Source organism: Petaurus breviceps, unplaced genomic scaffold (genome assembly GCF_028583685.1).
Source record: "Petaurus breviceps papuanus isolate PSGF00001 unplaced genomic scaffold, PetGlider_PUasm1.0 91041, whole genome shotgun sequence".
In the NCBI taxonomy this organism is placed as follows: Eukaryota; Metazoa; Chordata; class Mammalia; order Diprotodontia; family Petauridae; genus Petaurus; species Petaurus breviceps.
The window spans coordinates 39,994,352-40,021,036 of NW_027187400.1; the positions used below are offsets into that span (position 1 = coordinate 39,994,352).

Here is a 26,685-nt window from a genome sequence, read left to right on the forward strand (position 1 = left end):
ACTGTCTGCCACGGGTGGCCTCAGACTGACACTGGGTTACAAGGGCTGGGGGTCCAGGCTGGGTGTTCTGTCTGCAACAGGTGGCCTCAGACTGACACTGGGTTACAAGGGCTAGGGGTCCAGGCTGGAGGTGCTGTCTGCAGAGGGTGGGGGGAAGGTGCTGTCTGCAGCTGGTGGCCTCAGACTGATACAGGGTTACAAGGGCTGGTGGTGGTGGTGGGGGTGCTGTCTGCCCCAGGTGGCCTCAGACTGACACTGAGTTACAAGGGCTAGGGGTCCAGGCTGGAGGTGCTGTCTGCAGAGGGTGGGGGGAAGGTGCTGTCTGCAGCTGGTGGCCTCAGACTGATACAGGGTTACAAGGGCTGGTGGTGGTGGTGGGGGTGCTGTCTGCCCCAGGTGGCCTCAGACTGACACTGAGTTACAAGGGCTGGGGGTCCAGGCTGGGGGGGTGGTGCTGCCTACAGCGGCCTCAGCCCCACAGTTCTGGGCTCCTTGGGCTGGGGGCTGAGTCGGGGCGGGGGTCCGCACTGCACTCACGCCTCGGGGGGGCCAGGGCTGGGGCCGGGCCCCGGCTGGGGGGGGCCCGGGCTGCTGTGCTCGGGGCTCTGCGTCCTGCCCGCCGCGCGCTCGCCCCAAGGCTGCATGGACGGGCCTGGGCTCGGGCTGCTCGGGCTCCAGGGCGGGCTCCAGCTCGGTCCGGAGACAGGACGGCGGGGCCGCTGCCGGTCGGCGATGCAGATGCTGCCGCGGATGCAGCTGTAGATGATGCTGCTGCTGCCGCCGCTTTCTCCGCCCCACGCTCCGTTCGCCCGTCCGCTCTCTCTGCAGCCCCGGCCAGCGCAAGGCCGCTGTTTGCCAGGCCCGCCCGCACCACCTTCCTTCCCTGTCCTCCTCTGCCCCCAGATCTCGGGAGCTGTCCCCAGCCCCAGCCTGGACTGAGCCCTGCTGGCTGAACCCGACCCCGACCCGGAGCTGAGCATCTGAGCAGAGAGGACAAAGTATAACAAATTAAAAGGAAATTGTAAAAAAAAAAAAAAAAAGTCCTGCCACTCATGGCCCTTAGTGGTAAAGGGTTTGCGTGTTTGTGGGTCTGAGACTGGAGGGCTGAAAACAGGAGAGGAAGCCTGCCCGCCACACGTTAGCATTGTCTGTGTTGTCTTGTTTTTCTGTTTGTTTTGTGGCAAACATTTCCCAGTTACATTTTACTCTTGTCCTGGCCGCCCTCCAGAGCGGGTTCGACGCCTTTGTTCCCTAACATTACTTAGCTGGAAATGGAAGCACCTAGGTTCAGGGCTGGGGAGGTCGTTTGGTCTAATCCTATCATTTTAGAGAGAGGGGAAACTGAGGATCAGAACTGATACCTCGAGATCCTACAGGGCAAAGGAGGGGTTTGAACCCAGGTCCAATGGAGTGTAAGTTCCTAAAGGGCATGGACCTTTCTCCCTCTCTCCAGCCCCGGCACACAGGAAGACTTCCCTAGACCCAAGGGCTCCCCATCAGCTTTCCCTCCATCTCGCCCGCCCGTGCCACTCGCAGTCTCCGCGCGGCGCAGGAACCAGAGAGCCGACGCCTGGGGGCGGAGCCTCGGCGGGGTGAGGGGGCCGCCCCGAGGCGCGGGGCATGGTGGGAGAGGAAGCGGATCCCACGCTGCGCAGCGTGAATCATGGCGGTGGTCGCGGAGCCGCCGCGAGGCGCGGGACGGAGGTACGTAGCGAGGGGCGTGGGGGCCGCCGTGGCGTCTGCGTGGGCTCCGCCGCCCAAAGGGCTCTTGGGGATCCCATCCCGGTTCCTGTTCTCCGCCCTTGCTCCGTTTGGCAGAAAGGGAGACTGAGGCCGGGGAGGGACTCGTTCAGGATCGCGGGGGGAGGAGGAGGCAGAGGGAACCGGCACTGACTGGGCTCCTGCTGTGTGCCGGACCCGGCGCCCCGAGGCGCTTTACAGAGAGCCGTGACTGCCCCCATTTCACTGGTGCGGACACGGGCCTCCGTGTTTGGGGGGGTTCCGGGCTCTCGCCGCCGGACCCCTAAAGCCGCGTGTCGTCTTCTTTGCAGGAAGCTGGCCGAGCTGAGTGTGGACGAGTTCCTCACCTCGGGCTTTGACTCGGAGGTGGACAGTGGGTCGGAGGAGGAAGGAGAGGCGCCGGGGTCCCCCAGGGGGGCCCGGGGAGGAGAGCAGAGCCGGGCATCTCCGCCCCAGAGGAAGGCGGCGGCGCAGGCGGGGCCCGCCTCCAAGTAAGGGCCCTTCTCTCTGCGCCCCCCCCCCCCCCTTAAGCTCACCCGGTCACGGTATGTAGACGCAAAGGCGGGTTTGTGCCCAGGATCGCGACCCCGTCACGCCCCAGCTTGTGCAGAGACTCCAGGACCCCAGGTCCATTCTCCAGGTCCTCACCTTCCATAAGAAAGCCCTGCTAATAGCAGGCCCTGGGGCCCTGCTCTCCTGCCACCACCGTGGACAGATGGCATGGGCAGCCCGGGTCTGGCATTAAGAGCCGCGGAAGGGGGCTAACCCCAGCACTTACCTTGAGAGATGGGGGGCATGCACCTTCCATTAGCAGAGGCGGGGAACAGGCAACCTGGAATTGTCCGAAAGTGGGCTTGCACCCCATCTCTGGGACCACAGGCCACCTTATCCATCTGTTCTTGCAGCACCCCTAAAAAGTGGCCCCCCAGGCTTCACTTGAAGACCCTCGGTGATGGGGCACTCACTACCTCTCCTGATAGGCTGTTTCCACTGGGGATGAGAGTTTCTCTTTTGCCCAAAGAGGCCTTTCTTTAAATGGCATCCGTGGGCCAATGCTGAGGACATCTCCTTTAACCCTCTTTATTACTCTCCAATACTGGGCACAGTACTCTGGATGAGCCCTGATGGAGGCAGAGTAAAAGCTCACTGTTATCTCCTTCCCAGAAGCCAGGCCTCTCTTATAGGTTTTATTTTTTGGAGGGGGAAGGCAAAGCAATTGGATTAAGTGACTTGTCCAAGGTCACACAGCCAGTAAGTGTGTTGAGAGATTATCTAAGTCCTGATTTGATCTCAGGTCCCTTTGACACCAGGGCTGGTGCTGTATTCACTTCCCATTAGTTTTTTTACCTGCCCCACTGATGACTCTGCTGACTTAGATTGAGCTAGAATTCCCAGATCTTTTCTAGATGAGCTGCTTTCTGATCGCAGCTCCCCCATCCTGTGCAGGTGAAGCTGATTTTTTAATCCATCTATAAGGTTCTATATTTACTTCTATTGAATTTCGTTTTAATGTATTTAGTCTGCTGAGATCTCTCTGGGTCATCTGTATATTTGATGAGAATAACGGGATGCCTTTGTCCCAATCATTGATAGAAATGTTAAACAGCAGAGAGCTGAATCCAGAGCCCTGAGGTACTAGGAACTTCCAGCAGTGCTGCCATAGAACATTGTTGAGTGGGCTTTGAGTCCCGCTTCTGGGCAGTTCTGTGTCCATCTGACTCCTCTAGCTCTTTTTTCTGTCTTCTCCATGAGGATAGTATGAGGTGCTAATAAAATACCAAATACGTTGCCAGGTTCTGGCTCCAGAGCATTTCTATGATCTGAGGTTCAGCTCTGTCAAAAACGGTGGGAGGGGCGTAGGGCGAGTCTGTCACCCTCCGAGCTTGCTGGGCTGACTTGTCATCGCTGCCTCCTTTTCTGAGTGTCCACCTGCCCTCCCTCTCTTGGATGCTCCGTCTTGGGACTTTCTCAGAAGTTGAAAGAGTCAGCTCTGAAAACCCCCAGCTTTTTCAGACGAGCTGCTGGCTAGCCGCCTTTTGCTGAAGGAGTCGATTTTCCAAACCCTTGGCTTTGATCTGAGGGGCAGTAGTGAGTCTGAGGTCCTGGTTCTAATCCCAGCTCCCCCAAGAACTATCTGTGTGACCGATGTGGGCTTCAGTGTCCTTCTCTGTAAGACAGCCTCGATGACCTCTGACCCTGATCATTCCGGTCTCTGGTGTCCATGGCTTCACACTTCTCCCCCTTCAGATTTATCTTAGTTGATGCTGCCTGTTGCTTTTGCCCGCCCTCCCCTGAGTTGGCTCAGCATCCCTCCTGGCTTCACATGATCTGTGCATTGGGTAGTTGTCCGTCCCATCAGTGCCTTCATCCAGGTCATGGAGGAAGACAGGAAAGGCTGCTCAGGACCCAGTACATAGAGCCTGGGGTTCTCTGGTTAGGCCTCTGCCTCCTTTCCAGGTTAAGCCATTGTCTGGCCTGGCCCCTGCAGGGCAGGAGTCGCCACCAGCACATAGCCAGCAAGCCTGTTTGAGGACCCTGCAGGATGGGGCACCCCCCACTCTGGTCAGCAGCCCATTCCATGCTGGGACTGTCCTCTGCGGCCAGGCCCTTTTTCCTGCTCTTTACCGTTTCCCTTCGTTGGTGTGCCTGGTTATGCCCTTCACTGTCCTGGCTGCTCTGCTCTGGGCACTTCCTGCCTAAGCAGGCACATTGGGACGCCCAGATTTGGACACTGCACTCCAGGCCTGAGGACATTCTCGGAGGCTGTCTCTCTTGCAGGGGGCCGAAGGTCATGTTAGCCGATAACTACTTTTTGGGGCCTCTCTTCCTCGCTGGCCCATCTAGCTACCTTCTCTGTCTTGTTCATTGGGCCAGCACGACGACCGTGGTCACTTGCTGTGGTAGGTTGTCCCCAGAAGGCTTGTCAGGCCAGGCCAGCTGCCTCCGACGCTCTGGGGGCACCTAGAATCCCATGACACAGCTTAGGGCCAAATGGAGGGCGTGCCTGGATCACCCGGGATCTGGCCTGCTGTGGGCTGCCTCTGCCACTCGTCTGTGGCCCTGTTTCCTTCAGGCTCCATCCCATCACTGTATCTCGGAGCCGGCCATGCCCCAGCCCACAGGGCTCTCCTTGCTCCCCTGTCCCTCCAGGCTTCCTTCAGACTCAGCCCAGATTCCACCTTCTGCAGGAGGTCCATCCTGTCCCTGTGTCCCCCTCAGAAGTGAGCCCTTGGAGGTGGTTACTGTCATCTTTTTTCTTGTATTGCCAGTGCCTGCTGTGGGCTGGCCAGTGTTTACCAGGCAACAGACTGCTGCGTCCCCGGGCAGAGTTGGGGCGTGGCCCATGCCCTGGCTCGGTGGCTGTCTGACCCCTTTCTGTCTTTGGCCTCTAGGAGGTTAAAGAAGGGCAAGGCGTCTGAGCATAAAGACCAGCTCTCAAGGCTCAAGGACAAGGACCCCGAGTTCTACCAATTCCTCCAGGAAAACGACCAGACGCTTCTGAACTTTGATGACTCAGACAGCTCTGAGGACGAGGAGAAGTTCCACACGCTCCCGGATGAGCTGGAGGTGGGGGGAGGCCCTGGGAGGGGCCCCACGGTGAGAGGGGGTGGGGGGGGGGGTGGGCTTGGAGGAAAGGTAACGAGTCTGCTGGGGACACATGTGTGAGATGCCTTTGGGAAGCCCTGTTTGAGCCTGCTGGTGACGCAGGCCTAGAGCCTGTCTGAGTCTTGGGGGGGTTGATCCTGATACCATTTGTGATTGGGGACCCTGGTCCTTGGCCTGCCGCCCCTGGGGCCCGGCTGGGCTGGCCGCCTTGAGGACAAGGCCTCTGGGCTCTGGGGCTCTGAGTGGGAAGGAGGAGACTCTGATGTTTATCACTGGCCTTTGCCCTACCTTGTACAGGAAGCCAGTGAGGATGAAGAAGGGGAGGAAGAGGAGGAGGAGAGCACGTGGAAGGGCCGATCTAAGCGGACCAAACTGACCCTCAGGATGGTGGAGCAATGGAAACAATCAGCCAAGGTGAGGAGGGTGGGGAGCAGGCGTGGGGCTGCCAGGGCCGGGGGCCAATCTGGGCGACCCCTCCTTGGAATCTGCATGCTTGTGGCTCCACAGGCAGCCTCTCGTCTTCCTGCCTCTGTCCCTGGAGTGCAGGACCTTCCCCTCCATCCTCCATGTCCCCTGGGTGCCCAGCTTTGTGACCCTGGCAAGTCATTGACCCTTCCATAAAGCTGTGCAGTTGAAGAGCAGGGGCTGAGGTGCCCTGGAAGCAAATGTTCCCCCGTCACTAGGAGAACACTCTGTGTCCGAGGCATCAGCCCTTAGCCTGTGGCTCCCAACACTGGGAAATAGTGAACGAAATAGACCCTGGTAAGATAAAATGAACACGATACGATACAGTACAAGGCAGTTGACACTACATTGTAAGACTAAGTCAAGGTGAGGCCCTCAGGGGCCGCCGACTGTGCCCATCTCCCACCTCCATGCCTTTGCTCAGGCCGTGCCCCCTGCCTGCCCAGCATCTTGGCCTCCAGGCTCTCCTCTCCATGCCAGCCGTCAGAACCGTCTTTTTTTTTTTTTTTTTTTAAAGCAATCAGGGTTAAGTAACTTGCTCAAGGTTACACAGCCAGTTATTTCTGGGTGTGGTGCTAAGTGTCCGAGCCCGGATTTGATCCCCAGGTCATCCCGACACTGGAGCCGGTGCTCTTACTTGCTGAGCCACCTGGCCGCCCCTCAGAACCGTCTTTTTAAGATGAATCTAGACTGTCCTGCTCTGGTCCTCCTTCCTCAGGTTTCAGCCTTCTAAGTCTTCTGCATTCTGACTCTGGCCTGTGGCCTGTGTTCCTCCCCAGGCTGTTAGGGCAGCAGAGTGGAGACCCTTCTGCCCATGGAGCCACATGAACACCCCCCTGGGTTCACCCCACTGTGGAGGGATACCCCTCCTCCCAGCTGTCTTTAGGAGGTCACCCAGCCCAACCCCCTGTGCTTTCACATGAGGAAACTGAGACTCCTGAGGTCACTTCTGAGTTCAGATCCAGCCTCAGACACCTACAGCTGTGTGGCCTTGGTCACTTCACCACTGTTTCCCTCAGTTTCCTCAGCTGTAAGATGGGGTTAATAATAGCACCCACTTCCCAGGCACATTGAGGGCATCAAATAGGCGCCTGGCAGAGTCAGCTGCTGTAAACTGAGGACCCCCCGGAGTGTACAGAGGGGCTGGGCTTTGGCCTCCTTGCTCCTTCCAGGCTGTGACGGCCACACTATGGTTTCCATCCTGTTTCTAGAAGGACCTCTCGCCTCGGCTCTTCCACGAGATCCTGCAGGCCTTTCGGGCTGCTGTGTCCACCACCCACGAGAACAAGGACGGCAAAGAGCCCAGCAAGTTCCGAATCACGGACAGCGCGGGTGAGCTGGGCGGGAAGGAGGGCGGGGCTTGTCCTGGTCTTCTGTGGGAGACCCCAGAGCCCCCTAACTTTGTGCATGTGGCCTACGCAGTGTTCAATGCCGTCATCACCTTCTGCATCCGAGACCTCTTCCCCTGCCTCCAGAAGCTTTTGCAGCTGAAGCCACCCAAGGACAGAACTAAGTAAGGCGGGCTTCCGTCATGGGTGGGAGGGGCCTCACAAGGAGCCCTGGGCCCAGACTGAGAGGGAGGGGGCCAGGCTTTCTTGGGGGAGTGACCTTCCTCCCCTCTGAGTGAACCCTAGCCTCTCCAGCCCCTTGCTATAGGTTCAGGAGCTCAAGTCACGGCTCTGTGACTAGACTAGAAACTCCCTAGAGCAGGGACCACCTGCTCCCTTCTTGGGTACCTCCAGACCATTTAGCACCAGCCTAGGCACCTCAAGGGCTCTGACAGCTCTGTGCCCTGGCCCAACAGTCAGTGGGGACTAATTGGCCCCACTTTCTGGTATCTTCAGAGCCAGTGGGCCTTGCCTTCAGGAAGCCCCTCTGTCTCTGCAGAGGGCATCTCTGGGCCCCCCCATGTGTCCTCAGACAATTCCTGGGAGCAACCGTGTCTGATAAGGAGATGGACACTTGGGTTCTTCTGGGGTGGGGGGTGGGCTTAACCCCGAAATACTCCCTAAGCAGCTTCTGGAGAGCAGGCAGGGAGCCTTTGGGGACAGGTCCTGTGTGGAGGAGCATAAAGAAGGGGGTGATCCCTGCCCTCAGGGAGCTCCTAGTCTAGTCACAGGGTTTGGATGTAGGGCAGAACAGAGCCAAGTCCTAGAGGGTCTGAAGTCTGTGCTGCTGCTGATTTGAGGAAGTTTGGAGGGTGATGATGGGCTCAAGGAGGCTGGAGCCACTGTGGGGAGACCTGGGTGAGAGTCCTGCCTCTGACACTTCCTCCTGGAGTGACTGCTAGACTCACTTTGCTACTCTGAGCCTCAGTTTCCTCTTTTGTGAAATGGGTCTAATAACCTTCCACATGACCCCAGTTAAGACAACATACATAAACACTTTGCCAACCTTAAGGGCTGTAGACACGACCCTGGTTTTCCTTAGTCTGAGAAGGCATCTGCAGGCGAGGCGGGTTCTCATTGGGCCCTTGGAAGGACGAACTGGCTCCTTCCAGGCTGGTGCCCACCCCCCACCATCTCCTGCATGAGCCCCCACCCCGCTGAGCTCCTTGGGGTACCCTCTCTCCACCCATCTTGCCAGGCCCAGCCTGAGCTCTACCTTCTTTCTCCCTGAAGCCTTCCCTCAGCTACTGGCTCACAGTGACGTCCCAGCCATCACCGTCTGCATTGTGGGTCCCTGCTTGCATGTCCTGCATCCGTGACTAGATCCTGAGCTCCCTGATATTACAGGCCATGCCTTGGGTCCCAAGCACTACGCTGTAGCACTCAGCAGTGCCTTGTAGTCATAGGCACTGAATGCTGGTGGTTTGGGAGGCCTTGGAAAGCTTAGCCATAGAGCTTTGGCCTAGCCTACAAGCAGTGTGAAACCATTGCAAATTGAAGGTTTTAGGGGGCACCAGATGCATTTCATTTACTTATTGTGAAAATTTTTATATTTTTTCCAGTTACCCATAAAAACAATTTTTAAAACATTTAAAAAAAATTTTGAGTTCCAAATTCTCTCCTTCCTCTTTCCCCTCCCTGAGAAGGCAAGCAATTTGCTATAGATTTTACATGTGCAGTCATACAAAACACAATTCCATGTTAGCCATATGTGAAAGAAAACAGACCAAAAAATAACCCCCAAGAAAAATCAAGTTAAAAAAGTATGCTTTGCTCTGCATTCAGACTCCATTAGTCCTCTTTCTCTGGAGGTAAATACATTTTTCATCCCAAGTTTTGGGTCATTGTACTGCTGAGAATAGCTAAGTCATTTTTTGATTACTGTGTACATTGTTCTCATGGTTCTGCCCACTTCACTTCCTATCAGTTTGTGTAAATCTTTTCAGGTTTTTCTGAAAGCATCCTGCTTGTCATTTTTTTTTTTTAAGCAATTGGGGTTAAGTAACTTGCTCAAGGTTACATGGCCAGTTATTTCTGGGTGTGGTGCTGAGTGTCTGAGCCCGGGATTCGATCTCCAGGTCGTCCCAACACTGGAACCGGTGCTCTTAGTTGCTGAGCCACCTGGCCGCCCCTAAGCAAATGGGGTTAAGTAACTTGCTCAAGGTTACACGGCCAGGTGTTTCTGGGTGGGTGCTAAGTGTCTGAGCCCGGGATTCGATCTCCAGGTCTTCTCAACACTGGAGCCGGTGCTCTTACTTGCTGTGCTACCTGGCCGCCCCGCTTGTCATTTCTTATAGCATAGCAGTATTCCATCACAGTCATGTGGTCAGCCATTCCCCAGTTGATGGCCATCCGCTCAGTTTCCAGTTCTTTGCCACCACAGAAAGAGCTAGTATGATTTCTTTTGTCCTTATTTTTTCTTTCATCTCTTTGGGTTACAAGCCTAGTGATGGTACTTACTGCTGGGTCAAAGGATATGCATGTTTAGTAATAACCCTTTGGACATAGTTCCAAATTGCTCTCCAGAATGGTTGAATCAGTACACAACTCCAACAGCACATTAGTGACCCAGTTTTCCCATATCCCCACCAGTATTTGTCATTTTCCGTTTCTGTCATGTTAGCTAATCGGATAGGTATTAGGTGGTAACTCAAAGTTGTTTCAATTTGCATTTCTCTAATCAGTAGTGATTTAGAGCATTTTTTCATGTGACTATAGATAGCTTTGATTTTTTTTCTTCTGAAACCTACCTATTCATGTCCTTTGACCATTTATCAGTTGGGGAGTGAGTCATATTCTTAAAAATTTGACTCAGTTCTCTACATATTTGAGAAATGAGGCGAGAGAAACTTGTTATAAATCTTCTCCCCCCTCCTGCTTTGGTTTTGTTTGTGCCAAACCTTTTCAATTTAACGACAGAAATGTCATTTTTATTCTGTTGGTTCAGCAAATATTTTTCCAGTTATTTAGACCTGGCTTTATTTGTATGAAATGTTTTGTAATTGTGTTCATATAGTTCCTAGGTTTACCTTGGCAAGGAGACTCCCAAGTATTTTATATTGTCCAGTTATTTTAAATGAAATTTTTCTATGTCTTGCTACTGGACTTTGTTAGTCACATATAGAAATGCTGATTTAGGGGCAGCTGGGTGGCGCAGTGAATAGATCACCAGCCCTGGAGTCAGGAGGACCCGAGTTCAAATGCGGCCTCAGACACTTAACACTTACTAGCTGTGTGACCTTGGGCAAGTCACTTAACCCCAATTGCCCTGCTTTCCCGCCTCTAAAAAAAAAAAAGCAAAAAAAATGCTGATTTATGTGGGTTTATTTTATATGCTACAGCTTTTCTAAAGTTGTTAATTATTTCAAGTAGTGTTTTAGTTGATTCTCTAGAATTCTCTTAAGTAATCTTATTCTCTTATCTCTAGGATTCTCTTAATTTATCACATCATCTGCAGAGTGGTAGCTTTGTTTCCGCATCGCCTATTCTAATTTCTTTGATTTCTATTTCTTCTCTTCTTGCTAACATTTCTAGCACAATATTGAATAATAGTGGTGATAACAGACATCCTTGTTTCACTGCTGATCTTATTGGGAATGTGTCTTGCTTATCCCATTACGTATAATGCTTACGGGTGGTTTTAGACAAATAATTGCTTCTCATTTTAAGGAAGACTCCATTTACCCCTGTGCTCTCTAGTATTTTTAAGAGTGTTGTATTTTGCCAAAAGTCTTTTCTGCATCTGTTGAGATCATAATATGATTTTTGTCGTTTTTGGTATTGATATGGTCAACTATGCTGATAGTTTTCCTAATAGTGACCCAACCTTGCATTCATAATATAAATCCCACCTGGTCGTAGTGTATGATCTTTGTGATGTATTACTGTAATATCCTTGTTAGGATTTCAGTTAAGATTTTTACATCAGTATTCATTAGGGAAATTTATTTGTAGTTTTTCTTCTCTGTTTTTGCTATTCTTGGTTTAGATAGCAGCACCGTATCTGTGTTATCAAAGGAATTTGGTAGTACTCCTTTGCCTCTTTTTCCAAATAGTTTATATAGTATTGGAATTAATTGTTCTTTAAATGTTTGGTACAATTCACTTGTGAATCCATTTGGTACTGGAAATTTTTTCTTAAGGAGTTTATTGATGGCTTGTTCAATATCTTTTTTTAAGATCTGGTTATTTAAGTATTTTATTTCCTCTTTTGTTAATCTGGGCAGTTAATATTTTTTGCAAATATTCATCCATTTCAGTTAGATTTATTGGCATATAATTGGACTAAATAGCTCCTAATAATTTCTTTAATTTCATCTTCATTGATGGTGAATTCATCCTTTTCATTTTTTGATACTGGTCATTTGATTTTCTTTTTTAAAATCAAATTAACCAATGGTATATCTGTTTTATCGGCTTTTTCATAAAATCAGCTCGTACTTTTACCTATTAGTTCAGTGGTTTTCTTGCTTTTCATTTTATTATTTCAAAATTATTTTCAACATTAGTATTTGAATTTCAGGATTTCCTTTTTGGTATTTAATTGGGGGATTTTAAATTTGTTCTTTTTCTAGTTTCTTTGGTTTCATACCTAATTCATTGATCTATTCTTTCACTATTTTATTGATATAAGAATTTAGAGATAAATTTTCCCCTAAGTACTTCTTTGGCTGCATCCCATAAATTTTGGTATCTTGTCTTATTATTGTCACTCTCTTTAATGAAATTATTTATTGTTTCTATGATTGGTTCTTTAATCCACTCATTCTTTAGGATTTGATTTTTTTTCCATTTAATTTTTAATCTGTTTCCATAACCCTTTGTTGAACGTAATTTTTACTGCATTATTATCTGAGAAGGATTCATATATATCTGCTTTTCTGCATTTTCTCCATTTTCTGCTCTAACATGTGGTCAGTTTTTGTGTAGGTCCCATGTATTGCTGAAAAAATGGTATTTCCCTTTCTATTCCCATTCATTTTTCTCCAGAGGTCTGTTATATCTGTTTTTTTTCTAAAATTATATTCATCTCCCTTCTTGGTTTTTTGTTTGTTTTGAAAGATTTATATAGTTCTTAGAGGGGAAAGCTGGTCTCCCTTTAGTATAGTTTTATTATTTCCTCCTGTAATTAATTTAATTTTTCCTTTAAGAATTTGGATGCTATGCTGTTTGATGCTTTGATGTTTAGTATTGATATTACTTCACTGTCTTTGGTACCTTTTGGTAAAATGTAGTTTCTCTACTTATTTTTTTAAATTAGACCTATTTTTGCTTTGTTTGAGATCAGGATTGCTTACCTCTGCTCTTTTTATTTCATTTGAAGCATGATAGATTCTGCTCCAGCCTCTTACCTTTACTCTCTGGGTCTCAGCTTCAAGTGTGACTCTTGTAAACCACGTATTGTAAGACTCTGCTTTTTCATTCACTCTGCTCTCTGTTTCTGTTTTATGGGTGAATTCATCCCATTCACATTCACGTTTATCCTTCTCTCTCTCTTTTTTTTCACCCTGCCCCTCAAAAGTGTTTTGTGTCTGCCCACTGCCTTCCCCAGTCTGCCCTCCTTTTTATCAGACCCTCCCCTTTCTCTTATTTCCTTCTTCTCCTACTTCCTTGTAGGGTAAAATAGATTTCTATACCCAACTGAGTGTGTATGTTATTCTGTCTTTGATCCAATTCTGATGAGAGGAAGGATGAAATGTTGCTCCCCTTTGCCATCTTCTCCTCTGCTGTAAAAGCTCTTCTTTTCCTACCTCTTTTATGGGGTATAACTTACCCCATTTTATCTCTCCCTTCCCCCTTTTCCCAGTGCATTCTTCTTTCCCACCCCTTAATTTTATTTTTTTGATATCATTCCATCTTAGTCAACTCACATCCATACCCTCTGATCATGTATATTCCTTCTCACTGCTATAATAGTAAGAACATTCTTAGGAATCACATGTATCATCTTCCCAGGCAGGAATGTAAACAGTTTAACCTTTTTGAATCCTTTATGGTTTCTCTTTCATGTTTACTTTTTCATGTTTCTCTTGAAACATGTTTGGAAACCATATTTTCTATTCAGCTCTGGCCTTTTCATCAAGAATGCTTGAAAGACCTCTTATCTCATTAAATGTCCATTTTCCCACCCAAAGGATTATACTAAGTTTTGCTGGGCGGGTGATTCTTGCTTGTAATCCTAGCTCCTTTGGCCTCTGACATACTACATTCCAGCTCTTTGCTCCTTTAACATAGAGGCTGTTAAATCTTACTGTGGCTCCTTGATATTTAAAGTGTTTTCTTTCTAACTGCTTGCAGCATTTTTTCCTTGACTAGTGAGCTTTGGAATTTGGCTATAATATCCCTGGGAGTTTTCATTTTGTGATCTCTTTCAAAAGTTGGTCAGCTTCAATTTCTACTTCACCCTCTAGTTCTAGGATTTCAGGGCAGTTTTCCTTGATAATTTATTCAAGTAGGATGTCTAGGTTCTTTTCTTCATTGTGGCTCTCAGGTAGTTTAAAAATTTTTAATTATCTCTCACCAGTCCATTTCCCAGATCATTTGTTTTCCCAGTGAGTTAATTCCCATTTCCTTCATTTTTTTCCTCTCTTGATTTTGTTGTACTGTTTCTTGATGTGTCATGGAGTCATTAGTTTCCACTTGACCGACCCTGATTTTTAAAGAATGATTTTCTTCAGTGAACTTTTGCATCTCCTTGTCCATTTGGTCAGTTGTGCTTGTTTAAAGGTGTTATTTTCTTTAGTACTTCTGTGTGTGTCCTTTACTGAGCTGTTGACTCTTTTTAAATGATTTTCTTGCATCGCTCTCATTTCTTTTCCCCATTTTTCCTCTGCCTCTCTTATTTGATTTTTAAAAACCTTTTTGAGTTTGGCTGTGCCCCCCTCTCACCTCAGTGAGACAGACCTTTCCTGCTGACCTTCCAAGTCCTCTTGGTCTGGAAGATTGTTCTGCCTTCACCTTTTGTGGGTTTGAGGTGTTATTTCAGAGGGCTTCGGGAGAGCTCAGGAGAGCCCCTGCCTTTTCCTCACCGTCTCATCTCTGTCTGCCCAGCCTGCAGCTGGTGGTCTTCAGCATGACTTGGAAGGGGCCAGCTGGAGGTGGCCTCCTTAGCACAGTGTGGGGAGGAAGGGGCTTGGGGTCCAGCCTGGGGAGGTGGCAGCCGGGCGGGCATTCATCTTCATTCAGCTGGCGTTTATTACTTATTGTGTGTCAGCCACTAGGCTGGGCGTGAGGGCTACAAATGCGTGACTTCAGAGGGCTTGTGGTCATGAGCTCCGTGGTCTAGCCCTTGAAGGGCCAGCCACACCGTCTTACAGAGGAGGAAGCTGGGGCCTAGACAGGGATTGGCTGCCCTGAGGAAGGATCCTGGCTCTTCTCGTGCCTCCTGTTGCATTGAGAGATTCCAAAGCTTTCTGGCCAGCCAAGCCTGTGAGCAGTGGGCCGTACATGTCCAGCAGGTCACTGAGTTGAGGAAAGAAGTCAGGGCTTGGGGCTTTCTGGAGTGGAAATGCCTCCTTATCTGGAATGAGGGCTGCTTTCCCTTGCCCGGGGCAGCCTTGCTAAGGAGGGTGTGGACAAACTGGACACCTCCTAGAGGGGACCGGACCCTGCCCAGATGATAGTATGGGTAGCCTGCCCTCCAAAGAGGATCTGAACTAGGTCTGTCTTCTGGAAAGAGGCCTCAGCATCATTCTGCTTGGCCCATGGGGCGGAGCGAGGAGCGATGGGGAGAAACTGCTGAGAGGTGGGTTTTAGGTAGGATCTCAGGAAACATTTGTTGTCCTGAAGTGGAAGGGGCTGCCCTGGGCAGGGCATGCTCCCTCACTGGAGGTCTTCAAGTTGAAGCCAGGCACCTTTCATGTCTGTGACAGTCAGTGAACTCCCCCAGGGCAAGCAGGGGCTAGGGAGGAGGAGGATGATGGGTCATGGTCCTATCTCTAGTTAAGAGGAGACAGAGGGGAGCATCAGGCTGGGAGAGGAGAAGCAGGCGGCCAGGCCCGGGGAGGGTTTCCATAGTGGGCAATCAGTCACCAAGCAGTTACTCAATTCCTGCTTTGTGCCCTCCCTGTGCCAAGTCCTGGGAATCCAGAGACAGTGAAGGAACCAGCCCCTGCCCTCAAAGAGCTGACATTCTAGTCGGGGAGACAGCCTGGGCACCTCTGAGTGGAGTAGACTAACTCTCAAGAGATTGAACACTAAGTAATCCCATGGAAACTCATTGGGAGGTGTGAGGAGAGGGGGATGAGGGGGGGGCGCTGCACATGCAGGCCAATGCTTCAGCTGCTTCCAAGGAAGGAGCTTGTGCCCAGGTTGGGGGTGGCCAGGGCAGAGCCAGGAAGGTCAGACAGGGCCGGTCTGGCTTTGGCGAGGTCGGGGTGGGGCAGGAATGAGAGGTCCAGGCCAGCTTACATAGACCTTTAGGATCTTGGTCCAGAGGAGCCAAGAAGGCAGAGATGGGCTGATATATCCGAGCTTCAGAAAGACCTGGGGAGCACTGATCTAGGTCAGAGGGGGGGGCGGTATATAAGAGATGGGAAGATGGAAGCAGGGGTGAGAGACCCCCAGGAGTGGCAGCACCCCAGTTATGAAGCTGAGGGGGCCTTGGGCCTTTCAGGGCAGCGGCGGGTACTTAGGATAGAGGTGCGGAATTCTGTTGCTGGTCTGTGGTAAGTGCCATGCTGTCATTCTCTGTAGAGAAAGGGCCCCGTGAGCACCCGTACAGCGGCATTTAATTGATGCTGATCCCCTAGCAGAGTGTAAGCACCCTGAGGGCAGCAATTTCATGTTTGCCTTAGTGTCCCCAGAATTGAGCATTGGATTTGGTGTAATGAACTGCTGGGGCCTTAACTCACTCTTAGTTGGTCTGATCCTGGGTGGGCCGCTTGCTGAGGGGGGCTGGGGCGGACTTGGCTTTGGCCAGCATGGGGCAGATGCTTCATCAGTATTTGCTGAGGTCATTGAAATCCCCAGTGTCATGAGTGGAAGCAGCCTGAGGTAGGACTGGGTCTCCCAGGTGAGGTGTAGGCTAGCACCTTCTCTGCCACTTAGCGCATTGGGCGAGATGAGGGGCCTTGCCCAGGGTCACGCAGCCAGGCAGGATTTGAAAGGGCTTCCTGACTTTCTGTCCACTGTGGCACTTACAGTGTCTGCATTCATTGAGTTTAATTCACCTGGGCTCTCGTGTCTGAGATCCCCCCAGCTCTTGGCTTGGGATGGCTGTTAGTGAGAGGAGAGTGTGGCTGTGCAGGCCAGCCGTAACAGGCCGAGGCCGTTGGAAGGGTTCTGGCATGCTCCTCCCTGTGATGGCGTCTGTGCGGGGGGCAGCGCCTTGGGGGCCTTCCGGCTCTTGGGATTTAGGGTCCACGCTTTGTCTTCTTTGGGACCTAGGGGGAGGCCTGGAGATAGGGGTGGGAGGTGGGAGAGGATTCTAGTGCTGCCAACTGTGCCTCATGCAGAATGTGAGCCCCCGAGGGAGGATGCTTTTTTTTTCTTTGTACATCTAGGACAGAGCCTGGAACTTGGTGAACATTTAAAACACATTTTTTTAAATTTATACTTGGTGAACATTTAAGAAATTTGTTACTTGGCCAGCTGACTGGAGTTAGGGGACCTGGGTTCAAATCCTGCTAATTCATGGCCTCCCTGAGCCTCATTGGCTCCCAGGCTCCATTTCAAGTCTAGATCTGCCCTCCCCAGGAGTGGTTCCCAGTGCTGAGGCCGGGTGTTGGGGGTGAGGAGTGGCCGTGTCCAGGGAAGGGCGGGCAACTGTGGTGAGCACTGAGTCCATTCCATCTGAAGATAGGGTATAGGAACGTGGAGAAGTCCAGGCTGAAGGAACGCAGGGGGCCTGAGGGGAGAGCTGAGAGCAGAGGGTGGGGTTTGAAGAGCACTTGGGAGTAGAGCTGGCCTAGCTGGACCTTGGCCCCCTCCTGGGGGATGGGAGCCCAGGAAGGATCCAGGATCTGGTCTGGGAGAGACTGGGAGCCAGGTAGTGGACATCAGGCTGTGAAGGCCACTGGCTACAGTGCTGGTCTTGTCTGTTTTTTTTTTCTTTTTTTCTCAATTACATATGAACAAAATTTTTTTAAACATTCTTTTTTTTCCTAATAATGTCATTTTTCCCAGTTACAGGTAAAAACAATTTTCAATATTCATTTTTTAAAATTTTGAGTTCCGAATCCTCTTTTTCCCTCCCCATCACCTCCCTGAGAGTATAAGTAATTTGATATAGGTTATACACGCACAATTGTGTAAAAACATTTCCCTGTTGTTTTTTGTCCTTTGTGAAGAGGACCAGTGACATCCGATGTCTTGACTTGTGCATGAATTGGAGTTGAGTGAGGCAAAGCTGCACAGAGTTGTCAGCCTTGCTCTCCTAGCTGTGTGACTCTGGGTGAGTCATTTATTTCTGTATTCGTCATGATGTAAAAGAAAACAGACCAAAACCCCCCAAAAACAGCACAAGAAAAATCGCGTCTGCTTCCATCCACATCCAGACGCCATTAGTTCTTCCTCTGGAGTTTCCCGCTTCTCTTTTAATCTTGGCTGAATTACTTTTGTTTGTGCAAAACTTTTTCAATTTGATACTCAGAATTGTCTGTTTTACATCCTTCAAAGCTCCGTATCTCTTGTTTGGGCCTAAGTTTTTCACTTATTCATCGATCTGCCAGGTAAACTATTCCTGGCTCTCCTAATTTGCTTATGGTATCACCCTTTACGTCTCAGTCATATACCCTTTTTGACCTTAGCTGGCATACAATATGAGATATTGGTCTATACCTGGTTTCTGCCAAACTGCTTTCATATTTTCCCAGCTGCTTTTGTCATAAGTGAATTTTTGTCTGAAAAGCTTGGATCTTTGGGTTTATCAAATACTACATTACTGTGGTCATTTACTACTGTGCATCGTGTAGTTAATCTATTCCACTGATCCATGGCTTTATTTATTAACCAGTACCAGATTGTTTTCATGATTACTGCTTTATAATATAGTTTAAGGTTTGGTATGAGTGGACCACCTTCCTTTGCTTTTTTTTTTTCATTTATTCCCTTGATATTCTTGACCTTTTGTTCTTTCAGATGAATTTTGTTATTTTTTTCTAGCTCTGTAAAATAATTTTTTGGTAGTTTGATTGGTATGGAATTGAATAAATTAATTTAGGCAAAAGTGTCCTTTTCATTCTGTTGACTTGGCCTATCCATGAGCAACTGATATTTTTTCATTTGTTTATATCTGACTTTATTTGTGTGAAAAGTGTTTTGTAATTGTGTTTGGATAGCTCCCGGGTTTGTCTTGGCAAGTAGACTCCCAGATATTTTATATTGTCCACAGTTATATTAAATGGAATTTCTCCATCTCTTGCTGCTGGGCTTTGTTAATAATACGTGGGTTGTTTTTTTTTTTTTAATATCCTGCAACTTTGCTGACATTATTTCAAGTAGTTTTTTAGTTGATTCTTGAGGGTTTTCTGAGCATACCATCATATTGTCTGCAGAGAATGATAGTTTTGTTTTCTCACTGCCTATTCTAATTCCTTTGATTTCTTGTTCTTTTACTGCTACATTGAACATTTCTAGTACAATGTCTGGCTGTTTTTTTTTTTCACAGAACAAAGACCTGTTTTCTCTCTGTCCCACTTCCCTTGTACCCTCCTCTTCCCGCCCCCCAAAAAGAGACAAACGAAACCCTTGAGACCACTTGGTGTAGACGAGTCCAGGGTTCCCAGTGTAACAAGACCATGAGAATGGGATGAGATCTCAGGGCTTGAAGTTTACAAGGCTACCTCTGTCTGTGATGTGGGAAGCCCAATTCTTATCTCCATTATACAGATGAGGAAAACTCAAACCTGAGACAGGGGAGCCCCTTGGGAACCTTCCCTCCCCTGGGGACACCCATGGAGAGGGGAGGGGAGGACCCAGACGGCTTCTAGCCAATCCTGCCTCTTTTATAAAAGAGAAAAATAAGGCCCAGGGAGAAAGCATTTATTGAGCACCAGTGGTATGTCAGACACTGCTAAGAGCTGAGGATGTGTTCAGCAAGCATTTATTAAGCACCTGTGGTATGTCAGACACTGCTAAGAGCTGAGGATGTATTCAGCAAGCATTTATTAAGCACCTTGTGGTGTGGCCTGACTGATACTTTGCGGTAACAGAGACAAAAAACCAAAATAATCGCTGCTCTCTTGGAATTTAGATTCTGATGGGGAAGATAATCTTCCTGTGTACAGATAATACCACACATGCATGTGAGTTTGTGTGTAGACACACACGTGCACACGATGTGTATAAGCACTTACATGTATCTTATATGAATAAGAGCTGCAGCTGAAGCAGCCGTGAGGTGGGGAGAGCAGGGTCAGGCATGAGCGGAGACCCCAATAAACCGACTTGGGCAAGGTCGGAGTCCGCACTCGCACTCAGGACCTGAGCCTCCCAGTGGGTGCAGGCTCTGTCTGGGAGCCGGGCCGTTCTCAGGCCCCAAGCTGAGGCCCCTCTCTCTTCCAGGCTGGTGCAGCCGGCCAGCAGCCCTCTCTGGACAAAACTGCGTCTCGATGTCAAGTCGTACCTCAACTCCCTCATCCAGGTACTGGTGAGGGTCAAAGGGCTGGAGAGGGGCTTCCCGCTTGCTTGGACCAGCAGCCCCAGGCGGGAGCTTGGCTTGGGCAGGGTCGTCCCAGAGGAGCGCCACGCACCCCCTCCCTCCCCTGCAGCAATCCTTTTCCAGGCTCCTGGAGTGTGTGGGGGGGGCAGCCATTCTCAGGTCTGCGCTGACCCCCCTTGCTGCCCTTGTAGCTGGTGTCCTGCCTGACTGAGGCGTCTGTGGCTGCTGCTGTCCTTCAGCACATCAGTACCACTGTCCCTTATTATCTGACCTTCCCCAAGCAATGCAGGGTGCTGCTCAAGGTGAGGTCTGAGGTCCTGGGGGGGACTGGGCACTGGGGGGGGCCTGGGGAGGCCTAAGGGTGTCCAGAGCCGGTTACTCCCCTGGGCTGCTTTCTGGGGGATGGCTAAGGACAGTGCCTACCTGCAGCCTACCAGCCAGAGCCCCTCATCATAAGGGGCTTCCTCTGGCCAGCTAGGGGCACCTCTCTCCACACCGGTGACATGCAGCATTTAGTAGCTGCCTGAGGCCGGCCAGGAATAATTCAGAAAGGAAATGTGTGCTGGCTCCTCACATATGCTTCCTCCTCGGGCCATGCTGAAAGATGCCTGGGATGGTGGGGGCTGCTGTGGCTGGGGGAGGTGACAGGTCACTCTTGTCAGGCCCTGGCTCCCCAGGGAGCTCCTGGGGCAGCTGCTCCGCCTCCTGCCCCCACACCCCATCCATTATGCATGACCCAGGCCTCCCATCTCATGCTGGATGGACGGATGGACGCTGCAATGCTCAGCTTGTGTTGACAGCTAGTGCATTAGAGCAGGGCTCTCAGGGGGCTGAGTCAGGTCAGCAGCAGAGAGTGATGGGGAGAGAGGTGCCCAGGGGCAGGCGGGCGGGAGGGAGAACACTGGGGGGGGCCTCCCTTGGGGGCAATCGGAGGCTCCAGCAGCCGCTTTGGCACAGACGGGGGAGGGGTGGAGGAGCTTTTTCTCCTCCCTTCTAGGTCAGCACCTTTGGGACTAGAATCTGGGGTGCAGGGAGGAGAGGGATGTGGGAGACACCCAGGCTGGGTGAAAAGCTTTAAGCTCTGCAGAACCTGGGTCCCCGGGGGGGAAGGTAGGCCTGACCCCTGTGGAGACCGAGCATGTGTGTGCATGTGTACGTGTGTGCGTGCGTGTGTGTGTGTTGGGGGGTGCTCCTTGACTTCTTGCCATGGAAGTCTAGCAAGGAGAATGTATGGAAGGGCAGTAGGCTTTCAGTCATCAAAAGCTTTGTGCCAGCCTGGAGCGTTATTAGTATTAATTAGGGTGGTTGTTATTAAGAGGGCAGAATCTGGCTTTAACCTGCAGTGATGAGCAGGGACCACACAGGGCAGGAGGAGGCTGGGGGGTTCCCAGTCTGGCCTTCCCCCAGGGTCGCCTCTGCCAGGAGATAAATGCAGCCTCTGGCTGGTGGGCTGGGAGCCTCTGCCATGGCCTGGCGCCCGCGGTGTCCAGGCCTCACCCAGTCCCCCCTTGCTCTCACAGAGGATGGTCGTTCTCTGGAGCACTGGCGAGGAGACGGTGCGGGTGCTGGCCTTCCTCATCATCAACAAAGTCTGCCGCCACAAGAAGGAGCCCTTCCTGAGCCCCACTCTCAAGGTGACTCCTTGGGGGCCCCCTGAACCTGCAGCCAGTCTGCCAGGGGCTTCATGGGATCCCAGGTCTGGAGCGGGCAGGTCCATTGCACTCACTTCACTGTGAAGGAAGCTGAGGCCCAGGAGTCTGGGGCCAGCTCCCGGGCCCCTTCCCCGGCTTCCCTCTGGGGTGGAGCTGCTGGGACTGGTCACTCAGTGGGGGCGAGTCCTGCGACCCTGGCAGGGGCCCTGCTGGGTGTGTGTGAGGGAGAGGGTCTGGCCACCTTCTCTAATGGGGGCCACAATCCTCTGGCATTAGGGGTGTCCCAGTTTCTCCAGAGAGCTCCCTTGCTGTAGCTGTAGCCCCATCTTTCCTATGGGTAAACCGAGTCAAGAGAAGGGACCCTAAGCTGGAGGCTGGGGGGACTCTGACCCAAGGCTACACCAAATGCTTGGCTTGGCGCTAGAAGGACTGTTGTTAGATGCATCAGAAACCTCAGGGGCTGGGCTTGTCATGCACTTGCTGAGTGACCCTGGGACTCAGTTCACTCCTCTGTAAGATGGTGCTGTCGCCCTGGCCCGGTGACTCTCTGTCCTCCTTCTCTCTTAGCAAATGTACATCTCCTACGTGAAGAACTCCAAGTTCACATCGCCCAGTGCCCTCCCCATGATCAACTTCATGCAGCGCACACTGACAGAAATGTGTGCACTGGACCCCGGCCTCGCCTACCAGCACGCCTTCCTCTACATCCGCCAGCTGGCCATCCACCTGCGCAGTGCCATGACCATGAGCAAGAAGGTGGGGGCCGCAGGGACCTCCCCGGCCCTGGGCCTGGGAGCCCCGTCGCCGGTGGCCCTTCCCAGGGGGTCCCCATCCCTCTGCCTGGGCTGTGCCCCCCTCCCCCATGCTTCTGTGCCCGCCCCGCAGAAGGAAGGCTCCAGAGGCTGGGGGGCCCTGGGTGTCTGTGCTCACCTGCCTGGCCTCGGCAGGTGCCTGCTCTGACCGCTCCCACTCCCTTCTCTCCTCGGGCTAGGACACCTACCAGTCTGTGTACAACTGGCAGTTTGTGCACTGCCTGTTCCTGTGGTGCCGCGTCCTAGCCACCATCCACCCCAGCGAGGTCCTGGAGCCGCTCATCTACCCGCTGACCCAGGTCATCGTGGGCTGCATCAAGTACGCCTTGGGGGAGGGCAGGGGTGGCACCCCAGGGGGCCTCATCTTACAGAGGGGCACACTGAGGCCAGGCGGGGGCGGCCTCCCTCAGCTCCTGTGGTGGTTCCCAGAGAAACCAGTCTGAGGGCCAGAAAGTGGTCAGGACGCCTGGCGTGTGCGTACATGTGTGTGAATATAACGATGCATGTCATATGTGCACACATGTGTTTGGGTATGTGTGCAGAAGTGTGTAAACGCATCATGCATGTGGATAGGTGTGAACATGTATATTTCTGTGCTTGTGCAAATGCTATAAACGTGTGTATAAATGGACACGTGTAGTTGTGTGTGTACACATGAATTTGTATGAGAGCTGGGCCCTCTGACGGTCCCCTCTGAGCTCAGGGCCCTGCCAGCCACAGCTCTCAGGCCTTGGAGAAGCTTGGAAGACTCCTTAGACTTGGATTTTATTTTGCTTCTCATTTGCATATTAATGAAGCCCTTCAGACCAGCTTGGTGGCCTCCTGCCTGGGGGACAGTCTGGGCTGGGGCTCAGCTTCCACACCTCTTAGGCCGGCCCCTTCAGGGCTCCTCGGCACAGACCCCCGGGCAGGCTCGTGTGCCAGAAGCGGGCAGGCTCGTGTGCCGGGAGTGGGCAGGGTGGGCCGCCTCAGGCCCTTGGCCACTGGTGGCTGAGACCTGCTGTAGGCTTTTAGGGGCTGGGTTTGAACCCAGCTCCTTTCACTGGAGCCAAGCACTAAGGCCCTTGGAGGAGGTGACCCTTGAATGCAGCAAGAGGTTCTAAGGGGAGGGGACCAGTGGGCCTGGTGGGTGTGTGTGCATATGTCTGTGTGCGCACGTGTGAGTGTCTGCATGTGTACTGGGGGGCTGCCCCCTGCTGGGCCTGTGCCCCAGGAGCATTTCCCCCCTTGGCCGGGAGGTGGCACTGTTCCCCAGCACAAGGGGGGCGCCCCAGCTAGGGCAGGAGGGATGGGGGAGGGCGGGAGAAGTCCGGGTGCAGCCGGCAGCCCTGCAGGCAGGGAGCGGGGCAGAATTGGAAATGTGCTTCTGCCAGATAACGAGGGCGGCTGGCGCCTGCTGCCAGCACAGGGGGAGCCCCCTCCTCACCCCCCTTCCTCTCTGGCCCAGAAAGTACATTAAAAATGTAGGCTAGTGGTGGGGAGGGGGCCGGGGCTGCCAGGGGAAGCCTCAGGAGGAGTTTCAAGGCCCCCCTTCCCCAGGGGCCGGGGCTGCTCCGAGGCTGGAAAGGCCATTCTTAGGGGGAGGGACAAGCCTGCTCTTTGCTTGAGGCAGCTGGGGGGTGGAGCGGGGGTCTGCAGACTTTCCCCTCCATTCAGACCCAAGCTCCACCCCTCCTGGGCCTCAGTTTCCTCCTCCTCTGTAAAATGGTCTGAGGGCTCCTTCCAGCTCCAGAACCAGGCTCCCCCAGGAAAGGCAGAAATGGGGGGGAGGCAGGTCCCCACCTCTTGGCTCTCCATCCGGCCGAGGCCAGACATCTGCCAGTCCTTGCTCTAGCTGAGGCCTTTGGGCTTGGGGTCACCTCCTGCCTGCCCCCACCCTCACCCTGTTGTTTCCGCCTGACCAGGCTGGTCCCCACCGCCCGTTTTTACCCACTTCGAATGCATTGCATCCGGGCCCTGACTCTGCTTTCCGAGAGCACCAGCACCTTCATACCCATCCTGCCCTTCATCCTGGAGGTGAGTTCATACTGGACCCCTGCATGATCCATGTCATGCCCATGCCATGGGCACCATGGCACATGCCTCAAGTGCAGCAGTGAGCCATGGGCACCTCCAGAGAGATGCAGGCACCAGGTGGGCAGTGAGCGTGTGTCTGGGTCTGCCCAGCGGGTGCTCATAGGTAGATGCAGGCACCAGGAGGGTAGAGACACGGGTACCAGGCAGGCAGACCTGGACATGTGGTCAGAGGTCTGTCCAGGACTCTGCTGCTTTTGCCAGGTGACCAGCTCTGGGCTGCTCTGCCCCTCTAGGTCAGGTGTGGTCCCAGACAGATGCCAACAGGGTTGGGGATGGGGATCTGGTGACCCCAAAGTATCTGCTTCATCTCTATTTGGCCAGCGTTGACCCAGGCCTTCCCCGTGGCTCCTCCTCACGCCAGGGCCCGTGGATGCTGATTCCTGGTCTGCCCCCCAAACCCCAGGGTCTGACGATGATGGCACTTTCCCATGGCTTCCTGGGCTGTGGATGGGCCTGAGCCACAGTCCTCTTGGAGTCCAGGCTCTGGCCGCGGGTCTCTTGTCCTCTGCTCTGGCCACTCTGGGCTCTCGGCCCCCCAGCACCGCCCGCTGGGAGGCCCGCTGAGCATAGGCCAGGCACTCTGCCAGGGCTGTGGTTGGCCCCGCGGGAAGGAAGGAGGGAGGGGGTGGGTGGCAGGGAGAGCAGGCCAGCCCAGCCCCAGACTCACTCCCCATTCTCCTGCTGAGGCTCGAGCCCTTGTGGTTTCATGTTGTAAACGTCCGTCGGAAACCACATCCTCCCTGTCGGTGGGAGCCAGCAGTGGCTGCCATTTGTGAGTCTCCGACCTCGGGGCCCCCCCAGGCGCCGGCTCCTGGGGTCCCTGCTGTCTCTCCTGTGAGCAGGGCTGGGCCCCCAGCCCCCATTTCTAACCCCTTTCGACCTCTGGGCTCCCAGCAGGCACTGCAGGGCACAGGGAGCTTCCTCCCACAGCCTCCTGCCACATCCGGTGTCACCCCCGCCTGGGCACCTGGGTGTGGAGGTGGGCCCTCCCTCCCTCCCTCCCTCCTTCCTTCCCTCTGCTTCCTCTGCTGGAGCCCGCAGGCCCGGCCCCAGCATCAGCGTGATAAAAGGCCAGAGCTGCGGCTCTGGGAATCGATTTACTATTAATTGGCCTTGCTGCTTTTCAGTTAGTCTGGCCCAGCCTCCCTCCGGCAGCCATGCAGTGGGGGCTGCAGGGGGAGCTCAGCTGTGGGCCCTACCCCCAGGAGCGTGCCCATCCCTGCCAGCTGCCGGCCCCTCTCTCCAGCCCACTCCCCCCCGGGTGGCAGCGGCCTCCCCCCATCCATGCAGGGCTGGGGCTGGGCAGCAGGCGGGACTCTGGCCTGCCCCTCCCCACTTCATCTGCTCAGACCACAAGAGGCTGGGGTGGGGAACTCCACTGGAGTGTGGCCAGGCAGAGAACAGCCAGACCTGGTGGCACAAGAGCTGGCATTGGATCCTGCCCCACCTGGCCCCTGCCTGGACCACCCCCCTCAGCCTCAGTCTCCTCACCAGTAAAATTGGATAATCCTAGCAATTCCCTCCCGGGATGGTTGTGAGAGTCAGACAGAGCAGGGTGTATTAAGCACTTTGTAAACCTGGCTGGACCAGGAGAGAGTGCCGGGCTCTGGGAGGGAGAGGATGCGCCACATTGTGTGGAGGCGGTCTTGGGTTCAGCCCTGGAGCCCCACACCCTCCTCTTCCTCCTGCCCCCCCCCCAGCTCCCCCCCTGCTCCCTCTGCCTACCCCTCTCCAGCTTCCTCCCTCTGCCTCCCTCCTTCCTCTGCCTCCTTGTCTCCCCCCTTCCCCCTCCCCCCCCCCTTTCCTCCCCCCTCCCCCCCTCTGCCTCCCTTCCCCTCCCCAGCTCCCCCCCTCCTTCCTCTGCCTCTCCCTCCCCTTCTCCCTCCCTCTGCCTGTCACTCTCTCCAGTTCTTCCTCCCCAGCCCCAGTTCCTTCCTCTGCCTTCCCTCCCCGTCCCTGCTCTCCTCCCCTGCTCCCATCCCCTCCTGGGTGACTCTGGGAGCCTGTTGGCAGCTGAGGACGTAGGGGCCTGTCTGTTGAGTCAGCCGCTGCCTCTGATGCGGCGACCTGGGCGATCGATGCCATTTGGACGAAAGACATAATCGTGTATAACGAGGTTTGTAGCATTGATTATCCAGGTAGGGACGTTTAATTTTTTATTTCCACAAGCTGCTGAGAAAATCGCCCCAGCTCCCAGCTGATCCGCTGCTTAGCCCAGGCGGCCCAGGTGGGGGTGGGGAGAGGCCAGAGGCCACCGCAGCCCACTCCCTGCTAAGCCTCTGGGCACCTCCTGCCCAAGGACCCAGGGAGCCTTGACGCTGGTGGCCATCATGCGAGAACAGGCA

General features: G+C 52.9%; 2 protein-coding genes across 2 annotated transcripts in view; one reads left to right on the plus strand and one right to left on the minus strand.

Annotated features, from left to right (window-relative positions):
- The window catches only part of KLHL17 (kelch like family member 17), a 15,380-nt gene extending 14,562 nt beyond the window's left edge, over positions 1-818 (minus strand). The window contains exon 1 of the mRNA XM_069078390.1: positions 538-818. Coding sequence (XP_068934491.1) covers positions 538-644 — 107 coding nt within the window. The 5' untranslated portion in view covers positions 645-818. The remainder of the gene's footprint in view (positions 1-537) is intronic.
- A 738-nt stretch (positions 819-1,556) lies between these two features.
- NOC2L (NOC2 like nucleolar associated transcriptional repressor) overlaps positions 1,557-26,685 on the plus strand; it is a 36,845-nt gene continuing 11,716 nt past the window's right edge. Inside the window, exons 1-12 of the mRNA XM_069078381.1 lie at positions 1,557-1,704; positions 2,052-2,231; positions 5,133-5,307; positions 5,644-5,760; positions 7,023-7,143; positions 7,234-7,324; positions 19,704-19,782; positions 19,992-20,102; positions 21,321-21,434; positions 22,020-22,208; positions 22,444-22,583; positions 24,169-24,280. Coding sequence (XP_068934482.1) covers positions 1,664-1,704; positions 2,052-2,231; positions 5,133-5,307; positions 5,644-5,760; positions 7,023-7,143; positions 7,234-7,324; positions 19,704-19,782; positions 19,992-20,102; positions 21,321-21,434; positions 22,020-22,208; positions 22,444-22,583; positions 24,169-24,280 — 1,470 coding nt within the window. The 5' untranslated portion in view covers positions 1,557-1,663. The remainder of the gene's footprint in view (positions 1,705-2,051; positions 2,232-5,132; positions 5,308-5,643; positions 5,761-7,022; positions 7,144-7,233; positions 7,325-19,703; positions 19,783-19,991; positions 20,103-21,320; positions 21,435-22,019; positions 22,209-22,443; positions 22,584-24,168; positions 24,281-26,685) is intronic.